Here is a 24,962-nt window from a genome sequence, read left to right on the forward strand (position 1 = left end):
AAGTGACTTGTCTGTTGTAAAAGTGTCCCTTGGCTTATGAGGGCTTGTGTTACACATGTCACATAGCTACCTCGTGACCCAAGGACAGATCTGAAATACAGCTCTGATGAAAAAGTGATGGGTAGAGTTTTTGTTTTCCTGTGTGGGCAATCTTTAATTTATTTGGATCCCTTCTAGCAGGGTTGCTAATGGTTGTTAGCTGTGAGGATGATGGGCTTTCTCCCAGGTGTCTCCTGGAATGGCCATCTTCTGATCCAGACTGGCTCTGTTGTACACCACTTAGCAGATGGGGTGGCCTGAATTCTAGGTGGGCCTCCCAGGAAGGCCCCTGGAACGTGGGCTAGAGACACTCAGATGCTGATCAGAACCTTCCTGGCAACATAGGGTGACCCGTGAGTAAAGACCCTCCTGTTTCAGGATGCATGACTAATGTAAGGTGATTCCCCCAAGGTCAGGAGTCAGGCAGTTCTGTCTCCTGTCCAGTAGGCAAGGCTCAGGGGACCAGGTCTTCCTGGGCTTGCCTCAGGACCCCCTAGCCAGATCCTTGGCTGAGTGGGTGAAAATAAAAGAGGACAGCAGGGATGAACATCTTTCTGGGGCCAGGATTTCTAGCCTCCTCAGGATCATCTGACAAGGTGTGTGGCATGGAAACAGAAGAACATGGACTCACAATTCTCATTGGATTGTTTATTTTGTACCATGTAGTTTTGCCTTTCTTTATTAAAGCAGAAATGGGTTTGTGGTTACAAAGCCTGTGATATTATTGGCCTGCAATTGTCCTTGAACTGCTCACTGAGTGAACACTTGTTATTGGAGGAGCCCTCACGCTCCTCCTCCTCGGCCTGGTCAGGGTCCTCGGGTGGAGCCATGTCTGAAAGGCCAGCTATCAGAATGGAATAACAGATGTTGTGCAAAGACATCACCGAACGTTGTAGTGGTTCATTTGGGGGGTGGGGGCAGATCCCCTGTGCCATCGGTTCTGGTCGTAGCCATAGGCACAAACATGACATTACCAGAAGTGTCCTCCCCACTTGAACCACTGGTTGCAAGTGGGCACTGGACCTCCCTGCACTGCTAAGGGGCTGAGGAATGGAGAACTCCAATGCCTGGGTGGCACTGGGTCCCAATCATTCCTGGCTGTCTCCTGAGCCTTTTGTTCAGCTTCTTTGTTGCCGTCCTCATGGTGTATTCTTGGGGAGTGTCTTGTGGGGGCCATCTTCTTTTTTGTCTTTGGAGGGGTGGCATTGAACCTGGACAAACGCGAGTCACCTAGTTGCCTTGTGCCTTAATATTCTCCAGGAGCCATGGCTTGCCTCTCTGGAAATTGCGATTTCTGTAGATCTGAAACAAAATTAATTAATTTAGTCAATTGTGGAGAAAATATATCTATTTAACATTAACTGGACTCTCAGAGTCTTTACTCATCCCTGCAGGTTGTCTCTGAGGGAGCCATAGTTTCAAATGAAAATCTGTACTTTCTCATCTTCTGATAAACACTGTATATCATGTGAAAAAGGGTTAGACCCTGAAATGAAGCCCTTTCAGTATATCGTTCTTCTGGGTCCACTAGGAAGATGTTTGAGTAACAGGGAACATGGGAAATGGGAGGTCTTTCTACTTTACCATTATCTTGTCTCCTGGAGAGCAAATTGCAGAGTTGCCTTGGGGTATTTTCTTAAACCATGGAGGTTCAGCAAGCGGATGAAACTCTTCAGGCTGTTCGATTCAAAGATGTGCTCCTCGCCCCTTCGGCAGAGAATCTCCCTCTGGAAAAGATTTTCCTCGATGATCACGGTGTCTCCGTCGTCATTCCAGCGCACAGACCTGAAGGCGTCGTACTCCACTATCCTCCAAAGCTTTCTTGGGAAGGACAGCCCAAGAAGAATGTTGTTTCCTTCCACATTGGCGGCGCTTTGGTTTGAGTCCTGTGGTTGTGGGTTGTCTTGTGGGCTTGGATCTTGGCTCTGTTCTTGGCCCCTGTGCCTCTCCAAAGCCTCCCTGGGACCCACATGTGGATCTGCGGATGTATCATATTGGACTATTATTGGTGGTTGTCCATCCTCTGACGGGGCCATCTTGGCTTCATGCATCTCATGGGTACTCTGACAAGCCATGTTGATGCTCTACATCAACAAGCATTTGGTACCCTGGATCCTAACACTTCAAAAGGGGGATCAGAAATGCCTTTGGTCACAGCAGCGATGCCCTATATATACTGTCGTCAAAATTCTAGAGTCTCGGTCGTAGGGCAAACAGCTGCAGAAGTCATGTCATGTCACAAAAGTGACTTATGGCTGCTCTGGAGTGAGGGCCCTGGCCAAGTGTGGGAGAGTGGACATCTTTAGAGCCCCCATCATCTCTCTTTTCAAATAGTACAGAAAAATAGGGGTCAGGTTAATAGAAAAGGTGCTCATATGCTGCCAGGAAGACTGTTTCTTGTTGCCAGTTCTCTGGATGTGTTGAGAGGTCGAGAGCCTATCTCCACCCCCATCCCTACAGGGGGGGTGGCAGTTGATGGCATCTTTATTGCTCAAGGGCAAGGCCCTGGTTAGTCCCAGCTTGGGCTACCACCAAGATATCATGGGACAGATGGGCCCCTGGGGGACTGTACCTCCCAGAAATTGGTGGTTGGCCCAGTCTCAGTACGTAGCCCCACTCTTCAATGCACCCCTCACAAGATTCCTGCTTTGGTCTCTTCCAGCTCTACCTGCTGTTTTGTGGGTCCTGATCCGATGAGCCCAAAAGAGAGTCCTATTTTCTTACTCTTTCTTAGAGTTCCTAGAGAAGGGTGGTGCTCCAGCACAGGTGAGAACATTCCTCTCATTCCTCAACCTCAGTTCTACCCAAAGCACCTCAGAAACAATGTTACCCATGGGGTTGCTGTGGGAATGGACAGCCACACCCTCTGATGTCCTGGGGGAGGGGGGGAGATCCTCTTGAACTCTGTTGGCAGCAAACCTCACCTCTATTAGGTCACAACAGGATTGACTTTAGTTTCCATTTCTTCCATATAGGAATTCTTCTCACTACCCAAGTTGGGCTCAATTAGGGACACCTGCATTTGTCTTCCCATATCACCATCCACAGACCCTTGGATTCAGACTCCATTAAGGCTTTTGCTTTCCCAGATTTCTGATCTTCTATTTCCAAGTTGGATATCCTTTGGTACTTCCCCTTTTCATTACTGATTTGGAGGTGAGGTGCATATTCAGCTCTGTGGAAACAAAGCATTTCACTGACTCACTCTCATGCCAGCCCTATTCTCCTTACCAGAATACCCCTCCCCCACCTGTGTGTTCCTCTCCTGCCATAGCCTTGAAGGTAGCTACATTGAATCATTTTGTTTGCTCTTGCCTTAGATATTTTCAAGGAACCTATTTTACATAGACTCACTGCCAAGGAAAATTACAATTTCTTTAGGTAGCCACGACTGAAGGAAGCCCATATGAAGATAATCATAAATATGTACTTGAACATAGAGAGAGCCTGGGTACGGGATGGCAGAAAAGATAAATTCAAGTAATCTTCACCATGGAGGAGAGGATACTGCAGTGGTTTCGTTGTGATCCATGTTCTCTAGCTGTTCTGGATGGACAACTCTGGTCCTAATACTCACTCTGAATAGGGAGATAGAAGAGTACTGTGGGAAGGCACCACTGCACTGGATCTAGGTCCTTCTCCCATCTCTTCCACTAAGTGGTGTCATTTGTCCTCTCTGAGTGTCAATCATTTGTTTCTGAAAGGGAAGCTAAAGGCATTGGGAAAGAGAATTCCCCAAGGGCCAGGGCATTTGCTGTGTATATGCACGTGTGTTATTTTTCTTCATTTTGTTTTGACTGCAGCTAGTTAAGGAAATCTTCCTCATATCAGTATCTGACCAGTAAACTATAATCACAAAGAATTCAGTGGCTAGCAGAGGTCAGGGGTATCTTAAGCAGCCCAATAAAACAGCCCCAACATGAATGATGTGACAATGGACAGAACTGATGAAAGAAACAGACTGTCTTACAATAGAAGTTGGAGACTTCAATATCCCTCTCAATGGAATGAATTGTGCCTCGCCCCGCCCCCACCAAATCATATGTTGCAGCTCCAACATGTGGTGTGACTGTATTATGAGATGGGGCCTTCAGGGAAGAAAATAGGCTTTAAAGAAGGACCCCAATCTAACAGGATGAGAGTCCTTTGAAGAAGAGGAAGAGACACCAGAGATCTCTTCCTTCATTTTTTTTAAAAATATATTTTTATTGATATTTTACAGAGAGGAAGGGAGAGAGATAGAGAGCTAGAAACATCAATGAGAGAGAAACATCAACCAGCTGCCTCCTGCACACCCCCTACTGGGGATATGCCCGCAACCAAGGTACGTGTCCTTGACCGGAATCGAGCCCGGGACCCTTCAGTCCGCAGGCCGATGTTCTATCCACTGAGCCAAACCGGTTTCGGCTCTTCCTTCATTTTTTTTCTTCTTCTTCTTCCTCTTCTCCTCCTTCTTCCCCCCACCCTTTCTCTCTCTCTCTCTCTCTCTCTCTCTCTCTCTCTCTCTCTCTCTCTACCTGTGCACAGAAAAAAACAAGTGAAGGACATAGCAATAAGCAGCCATCTCCAAGGAAGGAAGAGAGGCCCTCCCTTCCTCCCTAGAAACCAAATTTTCCAGCACCTGGATCTTAGACTTGTGGCCTGCAGAATTATGTGAGACAATACATTTCTGTTGTGTGACCACCCAGTCTGTGGGACTTGTTATGGCAATCCCAGCAGACCAATGCACCCCACTGCCAATAATGGATAGAACAACTAGAAAGAAGCTCAATAATGGAATCAAAGAATTGAACACCACAAGAAACCATCTCCAGTGAAAGACACCTATAACAACCCCTCCCTGCCACCCAACAGCAAGAGAATAAATGTCTTCTCAAGTGCACCAAGTAACTTTCTTCAGGATAGTCCACACGTTTGACCACAAAGCATACCTCAATAAACTTACAAGGACTCTATCAAAAGGATTGAAATCAAGCAAAGAATGTCCTCTGACCAATACAGAATGAAAATAGACATCAGCTACAGAAGGAAGCCGGGGTAATTTACTGAGATAAACAAATGTTTCAATGATAAAGAACCCAATACATGAGTACAAAACTTCTCCTGCATTATCATTACAAACCATTGAGGTACATACACTTCCTTCAGGGAGGGTGAGCAAAACCCCTGACCCCTGAAGTGGCCATGGCTAAACAGAGAGACTTCCTTCCAAGAGGACAATGTGGAAAGGGCAAGTAAAGGGTCACTTTACAGTGGCGAAACCTGACAAACCCTACCTGTGTCACCTGATCGAGGTCAGCATCAGCAATGAAAATCATAATATGTAGGTGTGATCATAATATGTAGGTGCCCTTCATATGATGTGATGATTATGGTAGTTAACTCCCTGGTAATCCTCCCATAACCCGGAGCCCCAGTCTAATATTGAGAAACACGTCAGACAAATCTCAGTGCACGCACATCCTATAATGGACCTACCCAGAACTTCTCAAAATGATCAAGGTCATCAAAAGAAATAGGGTCTGAGATACTCTCAGGGCCAAGAGGAGTCTTAAGAAGATACGGCAGCTGAGAAGAATGTGGGATCCTAGATGTGATGCTGAAACAGAGAAAAAGACAGCAGGGAAATATTTTAAAACAGGACATATTAATAAAGAATGCACTGTGGCTCATAATAACACATTGATAATAACTCATGAGCTGCTACACATTCAGCACACAAGTGTGACTAGTTAATCATCAGGCAAACTGTGTTTGGGGTATATGGGGATTCTCTGTAAGTGGTTTGCCAATTTTCAGCATGAAGTCCACTGCATTTTTCAAAATTTATAAAGATGAAAGAGGACCTTGAGTGGTGATAGATGTGTTTTAAAAAAGCAAAATATAAAGTAAACATGAGCACACAGATCCAGGCAACGTGAAGCCAAGCCTTCCTGAATTGCCTTCAGCTCTCAGCTCTCCCTGAGTCCCCAAGCTGGATTCCTCCACAAACCAGGCCTATTGCTCCTCATTAACATCTCTGGAATCTGCAGGTCCTCTCCAGCCCCATGCCAAGGCCTAATCCAGTCTCAAATTCCTGTCAGGAAAGTGACAGGAACCCACTATGGGCAGTCCTGCCATTGGAGCCCCGCATGGTCAGTCTCCCAGGTGGCTTTTGCAGAACAGAAGTGTGATCCTATCCTTGCTCTAGACAGGGTCTTTCAGTGTCACCCACAGGGGAAAAGCACCAGGATGACTGGGCCTGGCCACTAAGGCCATGTGACGCCAGCCCCACAGACCTGCAGCTTCTCCCTGACATGGCCTACTTGCAGTTCAGCAGGTGGTCTGCCAGATCTTCTCTGACCCAAGGACTCAGCTCAGGAGGCCCAGGAGCTACCCCTGGGGGGCAACCTGGTGACCACCCCTGCCATCTGCTACAGCCTTTCATCTTCTCAAATTGCCTGTGTAGATCCCAAGGTCCAAGCTGTTTTTTTGGGTAACTGCCAAGGCACCCCTGCCACCCTCTCTGCCTCAGCCTCAGCCTCTAACACCACCTTCTAATAATCACCTGAACAAGGCTAATAGTTTAATCAAGCATTTGGGTGTAACAAAGGGAATTATTTGCAAACCAGAGGCCCAGTGCATGAGATTTGTGCATGGGTATAGTCCCTAGGCCTGGCTGGTGATCAGGGCTGATCGGGCTTTCTGGCTGCCGGCTGGGGCCTTCCTTTGTTCTGCGCCACCCCCTGGTGGGCAGTGCATGGCATAGTGAGCAATCGAACTCCTGGTCTTCTGGTCGAACTCCCAAGGGGACACATTGCATATTAGGCTTTTATATATTTAGATAACTTGCAGTCACAGTGATTACCCACATGTTCACATGACGATGATTATAATTTATCAATCACTAGGGCACTCACCAGGTTGACACCTCATATCCTACCAGCTCTGCCTGAACCATACTGGCTGAAAGGGGATATTCTTCTGGGGGCTGTCACGTGAAGATAACTGCATATGAACATCATTACTGGGAACTGGGTGGTTGTCTATGGGGACACAGGCAGAGCAAATCCCCAAGATGTGCAGACTGGGGCCAGGGTGGAAAGAGAGTGGGCAGCAGTGGTGATGGGGGCAACGGGCAGGGCCCCAGAAGGAGGGCACCACCATGCCAACAGGGCCATTTTGTTGGCCTCCTTACCAACACTCATCACTGCACTGAAGGGTAGATTGGAGTGGCCCAGGAGCCTAGGGGTGCAGGAGGCATGAAGGAATTCCTGCAGCCAGCTTCCAGTGGGCCGGCTCCTCTTTTGAACACCCCCCTCCCTGCCCAGGGCCTTAAAGGAACACAATCTGGCATCTCACTTCTCAAGGGAAAATGTGCATGGCTTAAGTCCCTGGGTGAGCTAGCACAGTGCTCTGTGTCTGCGTTCTCATGGCTTGAGAATGAATCCACGGACCCTGTGCCACCTTCTGTAGAAATGGCTGTGACAAACAACGCTGCTGCTCAACATTCAGTGGCAAAGGGTCATCACACAACCCTTGCTAAGTACAAAGGACTGGCAATGCAGGGTCCCCATTCATTCAGGGAAGAGGAAGACAAGGTGAGGATGAACACTTGACATCTCCCAGTCGACAGTTGCATGGTAGAAGCTCTAAACTGCAGCTGCTGTAATCTGGAGTGAAAAGAAAAAAAACAAACAAAAAACAAACAAACAAACAAACAAAAAACCTTCATTTCTGGGAGGACTTTCTCAGAAAGTCACATTTCTCTTGAAATTCTCCACCCTTTTCCAGTGCCCCCCTGCTGTGTGAAAGGTGCTTCAAATCCCCCATCACATGAATTTTCAAATCATTCTACACATCTCAGCACACAGGGCTCACCCTCTTCATTCCAGAGGACCTTTCTGCACTTTCCATGGCAATACCCCCTGAATTCTCATGGGGATGTGAATTTTTTCCTTCCTTTCGATGCAAGGTCCCAGTATTTCCCTGTGAGCCTCTGCTGCCTTCCGAATGGGCATGGACATGGACAATTGCATCTATGAGATCTACAGTGGTTGTTAGTTATTTTTTGTATTATTATCACCCCAGACCACACCACTCTGTCCTCTACACATTTATTTCCATGGCTTTTCATTGAACTTACAATGCAATTGGAAACTGAATAGGACATCTTCACAAATTGCAGCTGGGTACCTCCCTACTAGATGATAGCTTATTGGATTTTGGTGTGGAGTCATTGCCAACAAGTTGCAACTGACCCACAGTTCCCCAGAATTCCAATCCACGATTAGAGCCTTTCCACTTTTGCATGCGGTTCTTCCATTAAAACCAACAATTTTTCTTCATTTCTTCTCAGTAAATCTGGCCCTTACTTGAACTTGGCCAAGGTAAACTCAAGGAATCCTGTGAGGAAGCATGGGACTTGGTTGGAAAGTTTGTAAGGAGGAATCTCCGAAAGGTGGGGGGCCTTCAGGGGGAGCTGATGAAGGTGGCCGCCCCACTGCACATTGAGGATCAAAAGTGTACAGAATGCCAGGTTTAACACCGCCCCCTCCTCCCAAAGTAGAGCCTGTAGAGCTTGTAATACCTAAGGCTCCACCATCAGAGGAACCCTTTCCCGATCCTCCACCTCTGGTGTGGGAAAGCTCAACTAGATCCTCACTTATGGGATCACGTGTCAGTCAAGCTATGTTAGGAGAGCTTTTGGCTTGCCTGGTTATGAAAGATACTCAAGGTAATCGGATACATGAACCACTTTCCTTTAATACCTTTAAAGAAATAAGAAAAATTATTAGAGAAAATGGAGCTAGCAGTCCATTTACAAAAGGACTCCTTAATGCTTTGTCTGAAAATTACCATATGATGTCTTGGGACTGGCAGACTTTGGCCAAAACAACTCTGGATGCCAGTCAACATTTATTATGGAGAGCAGAACATAATGAGATCTGTGAACAACAGGCTGTTTGTGGGTGTTCACTGGCGACCCCACCTGGAAACCTCTGGGCTGCATTCTGGCTATAAGTCCCAGGCACTATAAGACATCTTCTGAAAGATCCATGGAAAGGACTCTGGTTTTTTAAGTCTTGTCTGCGGGGTGGGCACACCTGTAAATATTGTACATAGAGTGTCTCTGTTGATTGTTATTTTGTGTCTTTGTTGTTTGGTTTAATTTGTTTAAAGATGGGCATATTTCACTTGGCTAAGGGACCCGGCTACTAGTGGCAGGGTGAACACGTGGCAGGGATTGCAGGAACTTCCCAGCAGCTGCCAAGAATTCTTAATCTTGGGGACACTTCCTGCCCTCCTTCTCAAGGCATCAGCCACTGGAAACTCGTAGCTAGTAGAAGTTCTTGTCTGTCTGTAATGTAACTTGGTTACTGATTGATGTACTTGGCTTGCTTTCTTATCTTTAGGGGACTCAGTTTGCACTTCACCATTTTATGAACATAGGGAATCCTCCGTATCAGCTGTTTGGGCTTTGTGCCACTCAGAACCCATTTGCTGTGCTGGGTGAGTGTGGGATAAAATTCTAAGCCTAGTGTCCCAGTCCACCCTTTTGTGAGTACTCATTCATTTACTGAAGGGTTGTGGTATTTTTCTGTTTTCTTTTTAAAATCTCTTCTTATATATAAGATTTCATATTATCAGTCTACTCAAAAAAAGAAAAATATGGGAAATAATTATTTAAAGTCCCCAAGTATTTATCCTAGAGGACTGGAGCTACAGAAGTACCTTTGAATAGCTGCAGTAGCAGCAGCAGTGGGGTGGGGAACTCTCCTTGTAAAGGAAAAAAATGATACTTTTACACTAAAGCCATTAGAGGCCCAGGAGTTAATACAGTCCTGAGAACAAACCCCATACCTGCTATCTCCCCACATATACACCTACCCTTTCTCCAGCCTTCTGAGAGTTGTCAAGGTCACGTTATCTCTGTTAAGCTTCTTAATAATATGAGTATATTTTCCATTGGAAAAATAAGCCTATTTCTGAAAGTAAAAAAGTTTTCCTGTATTTGCCTAGGAAGCAAAGGTTTTATATACATTATTAAAATGGTTATGTTATGTTAATCAGAACTTCATTACTTTAAATGAATAGATTACTTAATACTGCTTAATAATAATAATATATAATCTTTTAGTCTAATGTATTTGACTACCTTCCCAGGGTTTGAATTTTAAGAAACTTTTCCTTGACCTAGAATTGGCTTTAGATCATTCCAGTAGGCTCTGGAATGCCTCAAGTGTTTGTTTTCTCTCCCGTGAAAGAAAATTTTCTACTTAAGGTACATGGGAAGCTTTTTCAAATAATCATGCTTTCATTTGCAGCTCTAATTATTGTTCTAGAGTATTGTGTTTTGCAGAAAGGGCAAGATTCCATGTCATTTGCATTACTCTGTAAAGTATCTGGATTGATAGAAGTACTAGCAGGAAAAATCAGGAGAAACAAAAATTTTATTATGGGGCTGAATGAATAGAAAAATAATTATATAGATTTTTATAACACTTGTTGAAAGTACCGCTAATTCTTACATTTTTGTTTTTCAGATATAAGAAAGCATTTTTAAAGCAATTTGGTAAACTATATATTTCCTTGCCTACATATCCCGCCAGAATTTCACAATTCTTCATAAGTGGCAATACGTTTCTTTGCATGAATTCATTAGGACCTGTTTCCAATTGTAGCCTTATGCATTACCTCCTCCAATTCCTCTCTGTGCTGTATGAGAGCTCATAATCAGAGTTGGTTGCATATAATTCCTAAACATGATCAGATTAAGGCCCAGCTAACCTTTCTCTCAGCAGGCAATCTGGCCTGGGGCAATCTGACTAATGCTACTGTGCCTCCCATCCCTCCTTGTAAGCAAAATAAGTGGTGGGACCCCTCTGATGAGGCATTCCATTGGGAAGTTTGTCGAGGAAATCATGCCCACTTGACAGTCCTAGGTGACCAACAGGTTATAGATTGGAGCCCACATGGTCATTTGCAAGCCAACCATACTGACATTCTGGTACATTGTACGTCAAATACTAGTTACATCGGTTATGCAGGCATGTGGTTTGGACTGAGGGAGGGATGAGTTCCCCAAGACCTCGAGTACTAGGCTTGCCAGTTCAGGAAACTTCATGGAGATTAGGCCATATTTCCAGCCCTTTGAAACTGGAGCACGGTGACTACCAGAACTCCTCCAGCCACCATAGTAGGACTTTTACTGATAATCATATGACGATAGCCTAAGTTGCACCACTCACCCCTATGTCTTTGTTATGGGCCCCAATCTACACAGTCACCATCAGTGGATTGATGTTTAAAAGATCTATGAGGTGTCTTTCACGATAACCTTACTGAAGAAGTAAACATGTTGCAAAGGCAAATTAAAGAGTCCTTACTTGTTATCAATGAACTTGAAAAACAGACGACTGCTTGGAATACAGTAAAGGAGCATTTAGAGTGGATAGACCCCACCACATGGTTTCCCAGAATCAATTGGTACCTGATTGGACTAACCATTGCTGTCATTGTGATTCTCTTTGTTTTTCTTATAGTCTACAAAGTCAGAACTGCAGGGGAGTTTTGAACATGGCAGCCAACTGAATGGCAGTGAGGAAGAGAGTGTGAGTGGATGAGGGAGCAAAAGGGGAGTGTGTGGGGAGTGTGTGTGTGTGTGAGTGAGGGACAGTTATATTCTGCAGGAATGTTGGCGGCTGGCGGACCAGGGTCCCCTTCCCAGGCAGCCTCTACTACCACTGCAATCTCTCCCAGGGTAGCCAGATCTGCTGCAGACACCTTGCCATCTTGAAGGGGAGAGTGGCTGTGATGGGAAGCCCAGCCTTTCCTTCACCCGGGGAGACCTCAGACACAACCCGGGACCCTACTGCCACACCAGCCAGGGACCTGCTGCCTCGGCTGCAAACCCACGAGCACCGAGACTCCAGCCTCCCTGGCCACGGGCCATAAAAATTTTGTTCAGGGGGAGACAAAGTGGTGGACAAATTGGCAGACCTGTTCTGCACCTTCTCATGGAGCAGATAGAAGAAACAGCTGAATCGAATAACATCCACCTGGAATTGGCAAATTAAACACAGCTGGTGGGACAATCCGTGGCCCGAAGGGACAGAGGACTCCTGGAGAATGGTAGCATCAGGGATCTGGGCTGGAGAGAGATGTGTGCAACCAGGACTAAAGGGTTAGAAGGAAAATGCACTGCACCAAGTCTGCGTCCCTTGGGTGCACGTGTAACACTCAACTGTGGAAGGGGGTCCACAGGGCTGCTGGCACTGGGGGCCTCTAGATCTAAGTCCACAGCCTTGGGTGGCTGCACTCAGGCAGCCTGAAGTTCTGCACCAGCCACGCAGTGCAGGGGGGCAGGGAGAAGGGATGCACAGTGGCGTGGTTGCTCTGTCTTTATATTTTCCTTGCTTTTGCTCTCTAAACCGGGGACATAAGATATTTCAATTACAAACACTTACCGAGGCTGCCATGCAGGGGAAGGTGGTTTTGTGGAAGCTGGGGAGCAAAACAGGGAGAGGCAACCAGGAAGCCAGCTCTGGGACAGTCCGGTCCCTCCAACCTTGAACAGCCATTTTTCTCCTGAAAAGCCAGCCCCTTCTAGCAGCACTGCCACACGCAGCCTTGAGCTCAGCAGGGAAACAAGAATTCAAAATACTCCCAGAGAGCCCTTGGGGACTGGGTTGAGGGGCCATTTGGTCCCAGAAACTGATACAGCAACACCCCCACCTAGAGCCCCTGTCAGAAATAGATGCTCCTGTAAATACCACTGAAAGCAGGAAGACAAACAAAGCGGGCAGATTGATCACACCTGCCTGAAACCAAAGCTGTGGAGTCTGACAGAGGCGTGTTAGATAGCTGGAAACTTCAACAAGGTGCTGACTACCTAACAAGAAACTGAAACATGGCAGACAGAACAGTAGAGAGGGGTCTTAAACCAACCCCCATGGGACAATAAAACTCAGCTGAAGTGCACTACACCTCACTAATTCACTTTTTTATCTTTTACTTTAGAAATTAATTTTTTTCTTATATTATTATCACCACCACCACCACCATCATCATCATTAACCTTGTATTTTTTTGGATTAGTGTTCTACAATTTTGTTATTTTTTATCATTATTTTACTTTATCTCATTTTTTCCCTTTTGCCAATCTTTTCTTCCTCACTTCTCCCTTTTTCATCCTGTTTCTGTACTCCTGTTACTGCTTTAGTTTTTCTCTCTCCTACCTTGGTACTCCTTATTAAAAATTGATCTTTTTACCTGCTTTATTGAGGTATTACTATTATCGTAGTCTCTGTTGGCTTAGTCATATATCTAATTTCCTCAAACCTGCTACAAGCCCATGCACCCTTCTCTTTTCTCTTTCTGCACTAGCCAATTTTTGTTGTTGTTGTTGTTTATTTTTTGTTTTTATTGTATGTTTCTCTTTTTCCTCTCCTTGCTTGCTAATAGCTTAATTAGTTTCACTCACCAATCTCAAGCCTATTTGCTCTCTACTTTATTCTCCTTTTCCAAAAATAGACGAATAGATAGATAGATAGATAGATAGATAGATAGATAGATAGATAAAAGAAAAGGAACACATTATATATTTTTAATTGTGTATTTTTTTTTACTTTTTTTCTTATACACTCATTCTCTTTCTACCTCCTTTATACTGAATCATGGCCATTCACCCATTCATTCAATTCCTTTACCTAATCTTCTGGAAATAAGCTCTGCCTCTTCAGATTCCGTTGTCCCCCTTTTTTTCTGGGTGTTTGTTGTTTGCATTGTTCGGTTTATTTGTTGGTTTTGTGGAGTTTTATCCCCATATATGTATACTTTTCCCTCTTCTGTTTATTTCTATTTCTTTTCTCTCTTATCATTTTTTTCCTTTTCTCTGTATCATTTTTGTGCACTTTTCTCTCCCCTAATTCTTTTTTTCTCTGGCGGTCACCTTTATTTGGGGTTATTGGTGTCATGAATACATTCATGTTTTGTTCCCTCTGTGTCATGACTTGTCAAGTTGTATTTTGTGCCTTTTGGTCAACATGGTAGGTAGAGTCACATAACCAGACACCCTGAGAGTAGCAAAAGCCAGACACCCTGAGAGGAGCTGTTTCTAGACAAAGAAACAGCCCCTATACAAAAAAATAAATGAATGAATAAAGGAGGAATCACCAGAAAAGGAAGTAAATGAAATGGAGGCAAACAATTTGACACAGAAAGAGTTCAGAGCAATGATCATAAGGATGCTAAGAGGGATGGAAGACAAATTCAAGAACATATGTAAGAATCAAGAGGAAATGAAGAAGAATGAAGAATAAATGAAGAATGATATAGCTGCAATAAACAACACAATAGAAAGCATCAGCAGTAGACTAGAAGGAGATGACGACTGCATCAGTGAGCTAGAAGACAAGGTAGCAAAAAACACCCAAGCAGAGCAGCAACTGGAAAAAAAAACTTAAGAAGCAGGAGGAGAGCCTAAGGGAGCTTTGGAAAACATGAAATGAAACAACACCTGCATAATAGGGGTGCCTGAAGAAGAGTAAACTGAGCAAGGAAGAGAAAACCTGTTTGAGGAAATAATGACAGAAAACTTCCTTAAGATTGGGAAGAAAAAACACACACAACCCAAGAAGCTTGCAAAGTCCCAAACAAACTGAACCCCAAAAGACTGACATGAAGAAACATCATAATTAAATTGGAAAACACCCACAAAAAAGTAAGAGTCTTAAAGGGTGCCAGAGAGACAGAAAGTTACCCAGAAGGGATCTCCCATTAGACTATCAACTGATTTCTCAACAGAAACACATCAGGCCATAAAGAAATTGAATGAAATATACAAAGTGATGCAAAGGAAGGGACTGAATCCAAGAATACTATACCCAACAAGGCTATCATTCAAAATTGAAGTAAAGTAAGGAGCTTCACAGACAAAAAAGGGCTATTGGAGTTTATTACCACCAAGCCAGCAATGCAAAAAATGCTAAAGAGACTTCTGTAGAAAGAAGAAATAGTAAGGGAAGAAGGAACATGGGCATAAAGAATAAAAATGGCAACAAACAAGTACCTATCAATAATAACCTTAAATGTAAATGGATTCAATGCTCTAATCAAAAGACATAGGGCAGCTGAATAAATAAGAAAATATGATCCATATATCTACTGTCTACAAGAGACCCACCTCAAATCAAAGGACTCACCCAGACTGATAGTGAAGGGATCGGGGAAATTTTTTCAGGTCAATGGAAATGAAAAAAATATGCTGGGGTAGCAATACTTATATCTGACAAATTAGACCTCAAAGTGAAGGCCATAACAAGAGATAAGGAAGGCCACTTCATAATACTAAAGGGATCAATTCTACAGGAGGGTATAACTCTGTTAAACATATATTCATCCAATACAGGAGCACCCAAATACATAAAAACACATCTGGAAGATATCAAGGGAGAGATCCACATGAATACAATCATAGCAGTGGACTTTAATATTCTATTGACTCCACTGGATAAATCCTCTAAACAAAAAAATCAGCAAAGAAACATCAATCCTAAATGAATCACTAGATCAGAGAAAATTCACATCTCCTGAACATTTCATGCAAAAGCTAGAGAATATACATTCTTCTCAATAGCACATGGGACATTTTCAAAGATAGACCACATATTGGGACACATGCAAAGTCTCTTCAAATTCAAGAATATAGAAATCATATCAAGCATCTTCTATCAAAATGGCATAATATTAGAAATAAACTACAATGAAAAAAATCAAACAATTGGAGGCTAAATAGCATGCTATTAAACAATGATTGAGTTGCCAAAGAGATCAAAGAAGAAATAAAAAGCATCCTGGTAACAAATGACAATGAAAACACAACAATCCAAAATCTATGGGACACAGTTAAAGCAGTCCTGAGAGGGAAGTTCATAGTTCTACTAGCCTACCTCAACAAACAAGGAGCAGTGGTAATAAGTTATCTAACCCTACAACTCACAGATTAGAAAGAGAGAAACAAGGAAAGCGCAGAGTTAGCAGAAGGAAGAAAATAATAGAGATCAGAGCAGAAATAAATGTCATAAAGACAAAAAAAAAACAAAACAACAATACAAAAGATCAATAAAACCAAGATCTGGTTCTTCGAAAGGATAAACAAGATTGATGAAATTCTAGCCAGGCTCACCAAGAGGCAAAGAGAGAGGACCCAAATAAACAAAATCAGAAATTAAAGAGGTGAAGTAACAATCGACCCCACAGAAATACAAAGGAGTATGAAAAAATACTATTCCAACAAACTGGACAACCTCGAGGAAATGGACATATTCTTAGAAAAATACAAGCTTCTAAAACACAATCAGGAAGAATAAAAAAAAAAACTAAATAGGCTGATAACTACACAAGAAATTGAAGCAGTAATCAAAAATCTTCCAGCAAACAAAATCCCTGATCTGGATGGCTTTACAGGAGAGTTCTACCAAGCATTCAAAGAAGAATCCTATCCTCCTCAGACTAATCCAAAAAATTCAAGGGGATGACACACTTCCAAGCTCTTTCTATGAAGCCAACATTACCCTAATTCCAAAACCAGACAAAAACACCACAAAGAAAGAGAACTACAGGCCACTATCCTTGATGAACATAGACGCTAAAATCCTCAACAAAATTCTAGCAATTACATTACAAAGATCATACACCATGACCAAGTGGGATTTATTACAGGGATGCAAGGATGGTACAATATCCACAAGTCAATAAATGTGATATATCACATAAACAAATTGAGAGACAAAAATCACATAATCATATCAATTGATGCAGAAAAAGCATTTGACAAAATCCAACACCCTTTCTTGATAAAAACTCTCAGCAAAGTGGGAATAGAGGGATCATACCTCAACATAGTACAAGCCTTATATAACAAACCTAAAGCCAACGTCATATTCAATGGGCAAAAACTAAACTCATTTCCCCTAAGAACAGGAACAAGACAGGGACACCCACTCTCACCACTCCTGTTCAACGTAGTGCTGGAAGTACTAGGCATAGCGATCAGACAAGAAGAAGAAATAAAAGGCATCCAAATAGGAAAAGAAGAGAAAAACTGTCATTATTCACAGATGACATGATATTGTAAAAAGAAAACCCCAAAGACTCCATCAAAAAACTACTAGACTTTATAAATTAATTTGGCAATATAGCAGGATACAAAATTAACACCCAGAAATATATGGCTTTGTTTATACAACAATAATGAACTCACAGAAAGAGAAACTAAAAAAACAATTCCATTTACCATTGCACCAAAAAAATTAAGATACCTAGGAATAAACTTATCTAAGGACGTAAAAGACCTGTACCCAGAAAACTACAGGACATTGAAGAAAGACATAGAGGAAGACATAAACAAATGGAAGAACCTACCGTGGTCATGGATTGGTAAAATCAACATCATTAAACTATCCATACTACCCAAAGCAATCTATAGATTCAATGCACTTCCCATTAAAATGCTAATGGCAGACCTGTCAATTCCTCTCTGTTGCAGGAATCCACATGGTCTTGGAGTTGTTTTCTGAAAATATAAAAACATATTCTCGACCAAAAGTTAATAAAGGAATCTTTTCAATATAATTGATTTGGGATCCTTTTTATTTTTGCCCAAACAATTTTCCTTTGTCTTATTTAGACACCATGTGTGTTTCTCATGGGTGTCTTGCTGTTAGCATTACAAATGAAAATTAATTTTGTAAAGCAAAAATTTTCTAGATGTAATTTACTTATAGGATATTTTTCCTTACATGATATTACCCTACTATCCCCCTTTTTTTGATTAATGGAGGCTTTTGTAAATTTTATAATGCAGTCTTGATAACTTTAAATTTTAATTTTTTGCACAAAAATATGACTGCTTTAGTTTCATTACATGTTCAGGAATTTTACCATGAGATGAACTACCAATAGAAATTTTACTTACCACTTTAGGAATTGACAGGTCTGCTCCAACCACTAAGACAAGAGGAGAAACAGTCCAGAGATGGAAGACGCTGACGACGCCTTGCCACGCTAGCAGTCAGCAGCTGTGCGACGCAGCAGGTTGCCTAGGACTAAACCAGAGAGGGTCGGACCTGCATTGCCATCATGTGCCCACCATCCAGATATCATTGCTGACATGTACACATAAGGAACTGTTTGACATTGAAACGGGGACTCAGAACTGTTGGACATTGAAATTGGGACTCAAACATTTTTTGTTATTATATGTTTATTTCTAGTCTGCAGAGGCAAGATTTTTTAAAGGAAAGAAATGGGGGGGGGGAATAGATACAGAGGCAAAGAAGCATTGAACAGACTGTCAAACTACAGCGGGAAGGCAGAGGAGGTTGGGGGGTGGGGGGCTGTAAGAGATCAACCGAAGGACTTGTACGCATGCATATAAGCATAAACAATGGATACAAGACACTGGAGGGGGAAGGTAAAGGCATGTACTAGGGGGAAGGGGTGGCCAGGGGGAGGTCAATGGGGAAAAAAAAGGAGACATATGTACTACTATTTGTAATCCTCCAAACAATTTAAAAAAATAAATTGTGAAATATAGCAAAAAATAAAAATAAAATAAATAAAATAAAATGCTAATGGCATATAACACAGATCTAGAACAAACTCTCCAACAATTCACCTAGAATAAAAAAAGACCCCGAATAGCCACAGCAATCCTGAAAAAGAAGAACAAAGTTGGAGGGATCACAATACCAGATATCAAGCTATACTACACTGGCACAAGAACAGACATATAGATCAATGGAACAGAACCCAGCACCCAGAAATAGACCCAAGCCATTATGATCAATTAATATTTGACAAAGGAGGCAAGTGCATACAATGGAGTCAAGACAGTCTCTTCAATAAATGCTGTTGGGAAAATTGAACAGATACATGCAAAAAAAATGAAATTAGATCACCAACTTACAGCATACAAAAAAATAAACTCAAAATGGATAGAGGACTTAAATGTAAGATGGGAAACCATAATCTTAGAAGACTCCACGGGCAGCAAAATATCAGACATATGTCGTAGCAATATCTTTACCGATACAGCTCTTAGGGCAATGGGAACTAAGGAGAAAATAAACAAACGGGACTACATCAAAATAAAAAGCTTCTGCACAGCAAAAGAACCATCAACAAAACAACAAGAAAGCCCACTGCATGGGAGAACATATTTGCCAATGCTACCTCAGAAAAGGGCTTAATCTCCAAAATGTACAGCAATTCATTCAACTTACGAAAAGGAAGATAAACAATCCAATCAAAAAATGGGCTCGGCAAAGGACCTAAATAGACACTTTTCAAAAGAGGACATACAGAAGGCTGAGAGACATATGAAAACATGCTCAAAGTCACTAATCATCCTAAAGATGCAAATCAAAACAACAGTGAGGTACCATCTCACACCTGTCAGAATGGTTATCATCAACAAACCAAAGGACAAGTGCTGGTGAGGATGTGGAGAAAAAAGAACCCTTTTGCACTGTTGTGAGAATGCAGACTGGGGCAGCCACTGTAGAAAACAGTATGGAGTTTCCTCAAAAAGTTAAAAATGGAATTTCCATTTGACCTAGTAACCCCACTTCTAGGACTATATCCCAAGAAACCAGAAACACCAATCAGAAAGGATATATGAACCCCTATGTTCATAGCAGCACAATTTACAATAGCTAAGATTTGGAAGCAGCCTAAGTGCCCATCAGCAGATGAGTGGATTAAAGAACTGTGGTACATCAACACAATAGAACACTATCCTATATAATAAAGACCTAATATGCTAATTAGACCGAACAGCAGAACAACCATCTGGATGACCTTCTGGACAGAGCCGGGGCTGCGAGGGCCAGCCGGGGGAGTGAGGCAGTGAGGCAGTGAGGGGCTGCAAGGGCTGGCCAGGGCTGTGAGTGCCAAACCCCTTGCACGAATTTCATGCATCAGGCCTCTAGTGTTGCTATAAAAAAGAAGGAACTTTTACCATTTGCAACAGCACGGATGTAACTGGAGAGCATTATGCTAAGAGAAATAAACCAGTCAGAAAAAGATAAATATCACACGGCCTCACTCATATGTGGGATATAATGAACAACATAAACTGATGAACAAAAACAGATGCAGAGGCAAGGTAATACTGAACAGACCGTCCAGCCTCAGAGAGAAGGCAGGGAAGGGGGGTTAGAGATCAACCAAAGGACTTGTATGCATGCATATTAGCATAACGAGCGGACACAGACACTGGGGTGGTGGGGGTTTGTCCTGGGGGAGGGAGTGGCCCGGGTGGGTATCAATCAGAAAAAAAGGAGACATATGTAACACTTTAAATAATAATAAAAAAAATCTGAACTCCAGATTGAACAAGCTTCGCGGACCCCGACATTCCAAAGCAGAAAGTTCACTGCCTCCCTCTTTCTTCTGCAGCCAGCAAAACAAAAAATGGGGAGATGTGGGAAAGCATGGGACTTGGTTGGAAATTTAATAAGGAGGAATCTCCAAAAGGTCGGGGGCCTCCAGGGGGAGCTGGGCAAAGGTGGCCGTGCCTGCCTTGACTTTTCCAAAGAAGTCTGAGCCCCCGGGTGTTTTACTGGAATCTTTATGTTTCCTCTTTAGAAGTCCTTGCTTAAAGGACACTACAGAGGCGTGTGTCTTCTCAAGGATACATATGCTACTGATAGTATCTAATAGGTTAGTTCAAGCTGTTGTTACAATAACAGCCTAAGGAGGCAGGCGAAACAGGCTGTTTGGTTTAAGCCAAGCAGTCCCTTAGCTCTGTATTTCACAGAAACGTGTGTCAGAGTAATCATTCATCCATCGCTCAGGGGCTGCTGGTCAGCCCCGGCAGAAACAGAAATAATGTATTATTTCATTGGAGTCAGACCTGGCTTTCCCAGGCCAGGGAGAAGAATGCCTGCCCAGTAACTTGGGGGCATTGCTTCAAGGAGCAAGACCCTTATTTCTCGGGAAATCCTTGCAGGTAATGTGGATGAAACACCTGTGTCTTCACTGTGTACTCCTACAATGGGATAGAAGTACAGGGAAGACACCCTTCTACCTGCCTCGGGTGGACATTTCTCTCTGGTTTATACATGATCCAGAAGGAATTTCCAATTTCTCTTTTCATTCTATCTCCTCAAGCCCAAAACACACTATCAGCAAGATCTGGCCACTGCCACTACTCAGCTTCAATACACTCAACCCCCACAGAAGGCATCAAAGTTTCCCAAAGCCCCAAACTATCCTGGTCATATCTTTTACATTTTAGTACTGTCCCCTGGAGCCCCACCACCTCTCCCATTCTTTTGCTTATTCTATATGACTTACGGGATACCTCACCACCTTCATTATATGGCTGCAGCTCCCACTGTCTTCCTGTGGGTTGGTAGGTCCTGCTTATGGTGGTGCTCATTACTAAGAAAGGGCATTTCAGAGGACAGAAGCTCAGCGAATGTCTGGAGAATATACAAACCACTGAGCAGGGGTCGTCTTTACTCAGTTGAAATACCTCCATTTTCTTGAATGAACCAAGCAAATCCTAGGACCCTTATGTAGTTTGTTTCATAGAATGACACACAAGAATGGAAAAGAAGTAAGAATTAACAAGCTTTTTGCTTTTATTTCTCTATTTCTTGACTCCATAGATTGTATTGCTGAGTTCTTTCACATTTCCAAGAAAATCCTGTTCTAATGCCATGGTATCTAGTTCAGAATCCCAAACTATGGTGAAAGGTGTCCCATTTTGTGTTGCACAATAACAAAACTCTTACTTTCAAACTGGATAGTACAAATACATGTATGGTCAATATCATTCACAAAATTAGGTTCTGAAGCTTATGGAACCTTCTATGTAACTGGACACATTTAAAATTCCTAAAGGAAACAAGGATACATTACTAAATCATCACAGGAACCCACAGATGCTACAGCACTTATTTCCCCAAATAGCCCTGGGCCTCACTACCTAGAACATTGACTGCCCTCTTCTCAAACAGACTAAAGAATTGTCCCCACATCATGTCAGACATGGGCCTGAAGTGTGCCTGACTGAAACTTGGCTCAGGCCTGCTCTTCCTCATCACTCAGAACCTCTTCAGACAGGAATGGGACAGAACTTGGATCCCTTCTCTAATACCTGAGTAAAAACTCAAGGACTTTCAACTTGGTGGTCTCAGCGTGCGCCCTGGGACCCCACAGGAACTCATAGCGTGCAGGATGGCTGTTGGGCACCTGCCGGTACTCCAGGTACTGTTCCTGCACCCAAACATTAGTGAGGAGCTCTCTAGGCTCCCCATAGATCCAATGCTCTTTCCCATCATGCAAGCCCCTTACTTGCAGGGCTTTCCAAACTTCCTCCTCAGGAACACAGTCACCCTCTGAGGCGATCAACCATAGAACTGTGACCAGGAGGCCAGTGTTGGGAAATCTGTGCCCATCGCCCACCATCCCATCATAGGTGAGGCCCAAGGTGGTGACCAGGACATAGGTGTGGGTGCTGGGGTCCACTTCCTTCACATCAATGCCAAAGACCAGCTGCATGCACTCAGAGGCTGCACCTAAGATCTCAGGGAAGTGGTCCTGGTGCTCTTTGATGACCCTGCTCAGCATTTCTGCCTTTGTGGTTGGCTCCCTGGTGCGATACTTCAGGAGCAGGAAAGCCAACAGGTATGCCTTCTTCAAATGCAGGGCGCCTTGGAGAGAGGACTCGGCCTCTTCAGGGCCCTCCCTGCTGCTTGGCCCCTCCTTATCTCGGCTGCTGGAGCCCTCACCTTCAGGTAGGCTACATGGAGAGGCTGCCATGGCAGCAGGGGGAAGGCAGGCACCCTGAGGGCTGTGGGGAGGACTTGCTGTCTCAGCAGCAGCCACCTCATCCAGGCTCTCTTGGAACAGGACTGACAGGGAGGAAGAGACAGAGGAGGAGGGAGATATAGCCTCCTCCTCCTCTACCTCCTCAGGCCCAAGCAGCTGCACCACCACCGGGTCGAGGTTCTCCCTTGAGTCCTGAAGGTCTTCCTCAGACGTGTAGAGCTCATTCCTCTGATGGTGACGCATGATGATGTGTGCTGGGACCGCGACAGCAGTTGGGCAGAAAGTGGCTAATGGAGACTCATGGGCCTGTGAGAGAGAGGGAATGTGAGGGGTCTCAGTTGGGAAATTCACTCTAGGGGGCTCTGACAAAGGCTAATTACAAGTCTCTTTTTCAGAAGTGCTTTTCCACATCACAGGTGTCTCTCCTCAGTGGCCTGTCCAGTAAGAGCCTGAAGGAGGAAGTGAGAAGGCTCCTCAGGGTGCAGCTGGCACAACCTAAGGTTCTGGGAAAGACAGTGTGGTGAGGTGGGATTGGGTACTGTGGGATCTCCTCTGTCCTGGATGGGGAATCCCCTCCATGCTCACTCAGCGTCATCACCTGTCCACTCCAGGACCTTCTCCTCCCCTAATGCTGCCCGGAAACAAAATTCTCAGAACAAGGCTACACACCCCTGAAACTCACCAGAAGGACTTGGGGTGGCCCCAATCTGGAAACACCTGCCCAGAGTCTAACAGGTGTCACCAAGGAACAATAACTATACTCTATTGAGTCCATCTGTCCGGGGATGATGTCCCACTGAGTCCTTACCTTGTCATGCTGCAGGAACTGAAAAAACTCCATGTGTTGTCCTGTGACTACCCTCCTAAAGGAAAGGTCTCACCTCCATAGATGACTGAGGAGGAAGTGAGGGAAGCCAGGACACCCACAGATTCCAGGTCTCCCCATTCCTGACCAAAATGGCTGGGCAGGCATGGGCTCCATGTGTCCTGGGGTCAGAGATCCCCTCACTCTTCATTGTGACTACCCTGTCAACTTGTGGAATCCTGCCTCAGCTGACCTTTGTCCAGACCCCCAGACAAAGCCCTCCTGGAAAGCACCAATCTGGAAATGAGAAGGGACTCAGCCTGACAGCCTTGCCCAGGGTTTCTAGGGCTCAGAGTAGGGGCAGGCTGGATTTGTGTTGGGCCCTGTCTTTCTCCCGGGGTTTGGGGTACACTCACTCCTCCCTCGGGGTCCTCATCTTCACTTTGGCAAGACCCGGGACTCTTGTCACTGTTGAGCGGATACCCTTTCTCAGATGACCGGACTTTGTCCACTCAGACCAAGGTCCTCACCTACCTGAGAGCCCCAAGAGACAGATGAGGAGGCATCACATTGCACAAACTCCAGGGGTATCCTCAGGTGGCTACCATCTCCCCTCTCCACCCCCCCCTATCCCCCCCCCCGGGATCCCTGTCATCATCAGAAAATGCTGGCAGCAGGGACTGGGTACTCTGTGCTGGTTGCATTCCCGGTGCCCCTGTAGGTTATTCATTTTTACTCCTGCCAGGGCCGGCCCTACCTCCATGCCTCCTACCTGGGATACTCTATCTCCCCCGCTTAGAGAAAGACCCCACCTCACCGAGGACTCCCCACTTTCCCACCCATGATAGAAAGGAGCGTGCCACTTAGGTCCACTGTTGTTCCTTTCAGGGTTGAGGACTGCGGACAGCTGGACTTTGTATCACCCCCTCTCTTCTGAGAAGGGGGTGTGCATTGAGGCTTCACGGATTATCAGCACGTTCACACCGGGCAGATCCTGGGACTAGTGCCGCTGCTGATCTTGGGTTAACTCTCAGACCTAGGTCCTCACATCCCCAAGATTCCCCCATCCACATCCATGTGGCAACAGCAGGAGTTTGCAACATCCAGTCCTTTCCGCCAGGGTCTTCCCGGGTCTGAGAACAGGGCCAGCTAGACACTGTCAAGTTCCTTCCCTTTGGAGTGGGGAGGCTTCACACCTTCCACCCTCTCAGGTGGACTAGAATTTGCCTGGAATCAAGGCAAATTCTTGAGATACGTCAGATCCTGGGACTCTTCTATGCTGACCAGATGT

At 44.3% G+C, this 24,962-nt stretch overlaps 1 protein-coding gene across 1 annotated transcript; it reads right to left on the reverse strand.

Annotated features, from left to right (window-relative positions):
• Positions 1–1,625: 1,625 nt before the first annotated feature.
• On the reverse strand, positions 1,626–23,707 carry LOC308240308 (melanoma-associated antigen 1-like; the record flags this gene model as incomplete). The annotated part of the gene is made up of 4 exons (XM_080653197.1): positions 1,626–1,860; positions 22,193–22,935; positions 23,005–23,172; positions 23,675–23,707. 4 exons carry the CDS (start codon positions 23,705–23,707, stop codon positions 1,626–1,628), a joined length of 1,179 nt encoding a protein of 392 aa, XP_080509323.1.
• Between the last annotated feature and the right edge of the window lie 1,255 nt (positions 23,708–24,962).

The sequence above is a fragment of the Plecotus auritus genome, assembly GCF_963455305.1.
Source record: "Plecotus auritus genome assembly, chromosome: X".
Lineage (NCBI taxonomy): Eukaryota > Metazoa > Chordata > Mammalia > Chiroptera > Vespertilionidae > Plecotus > Plecotus auritus.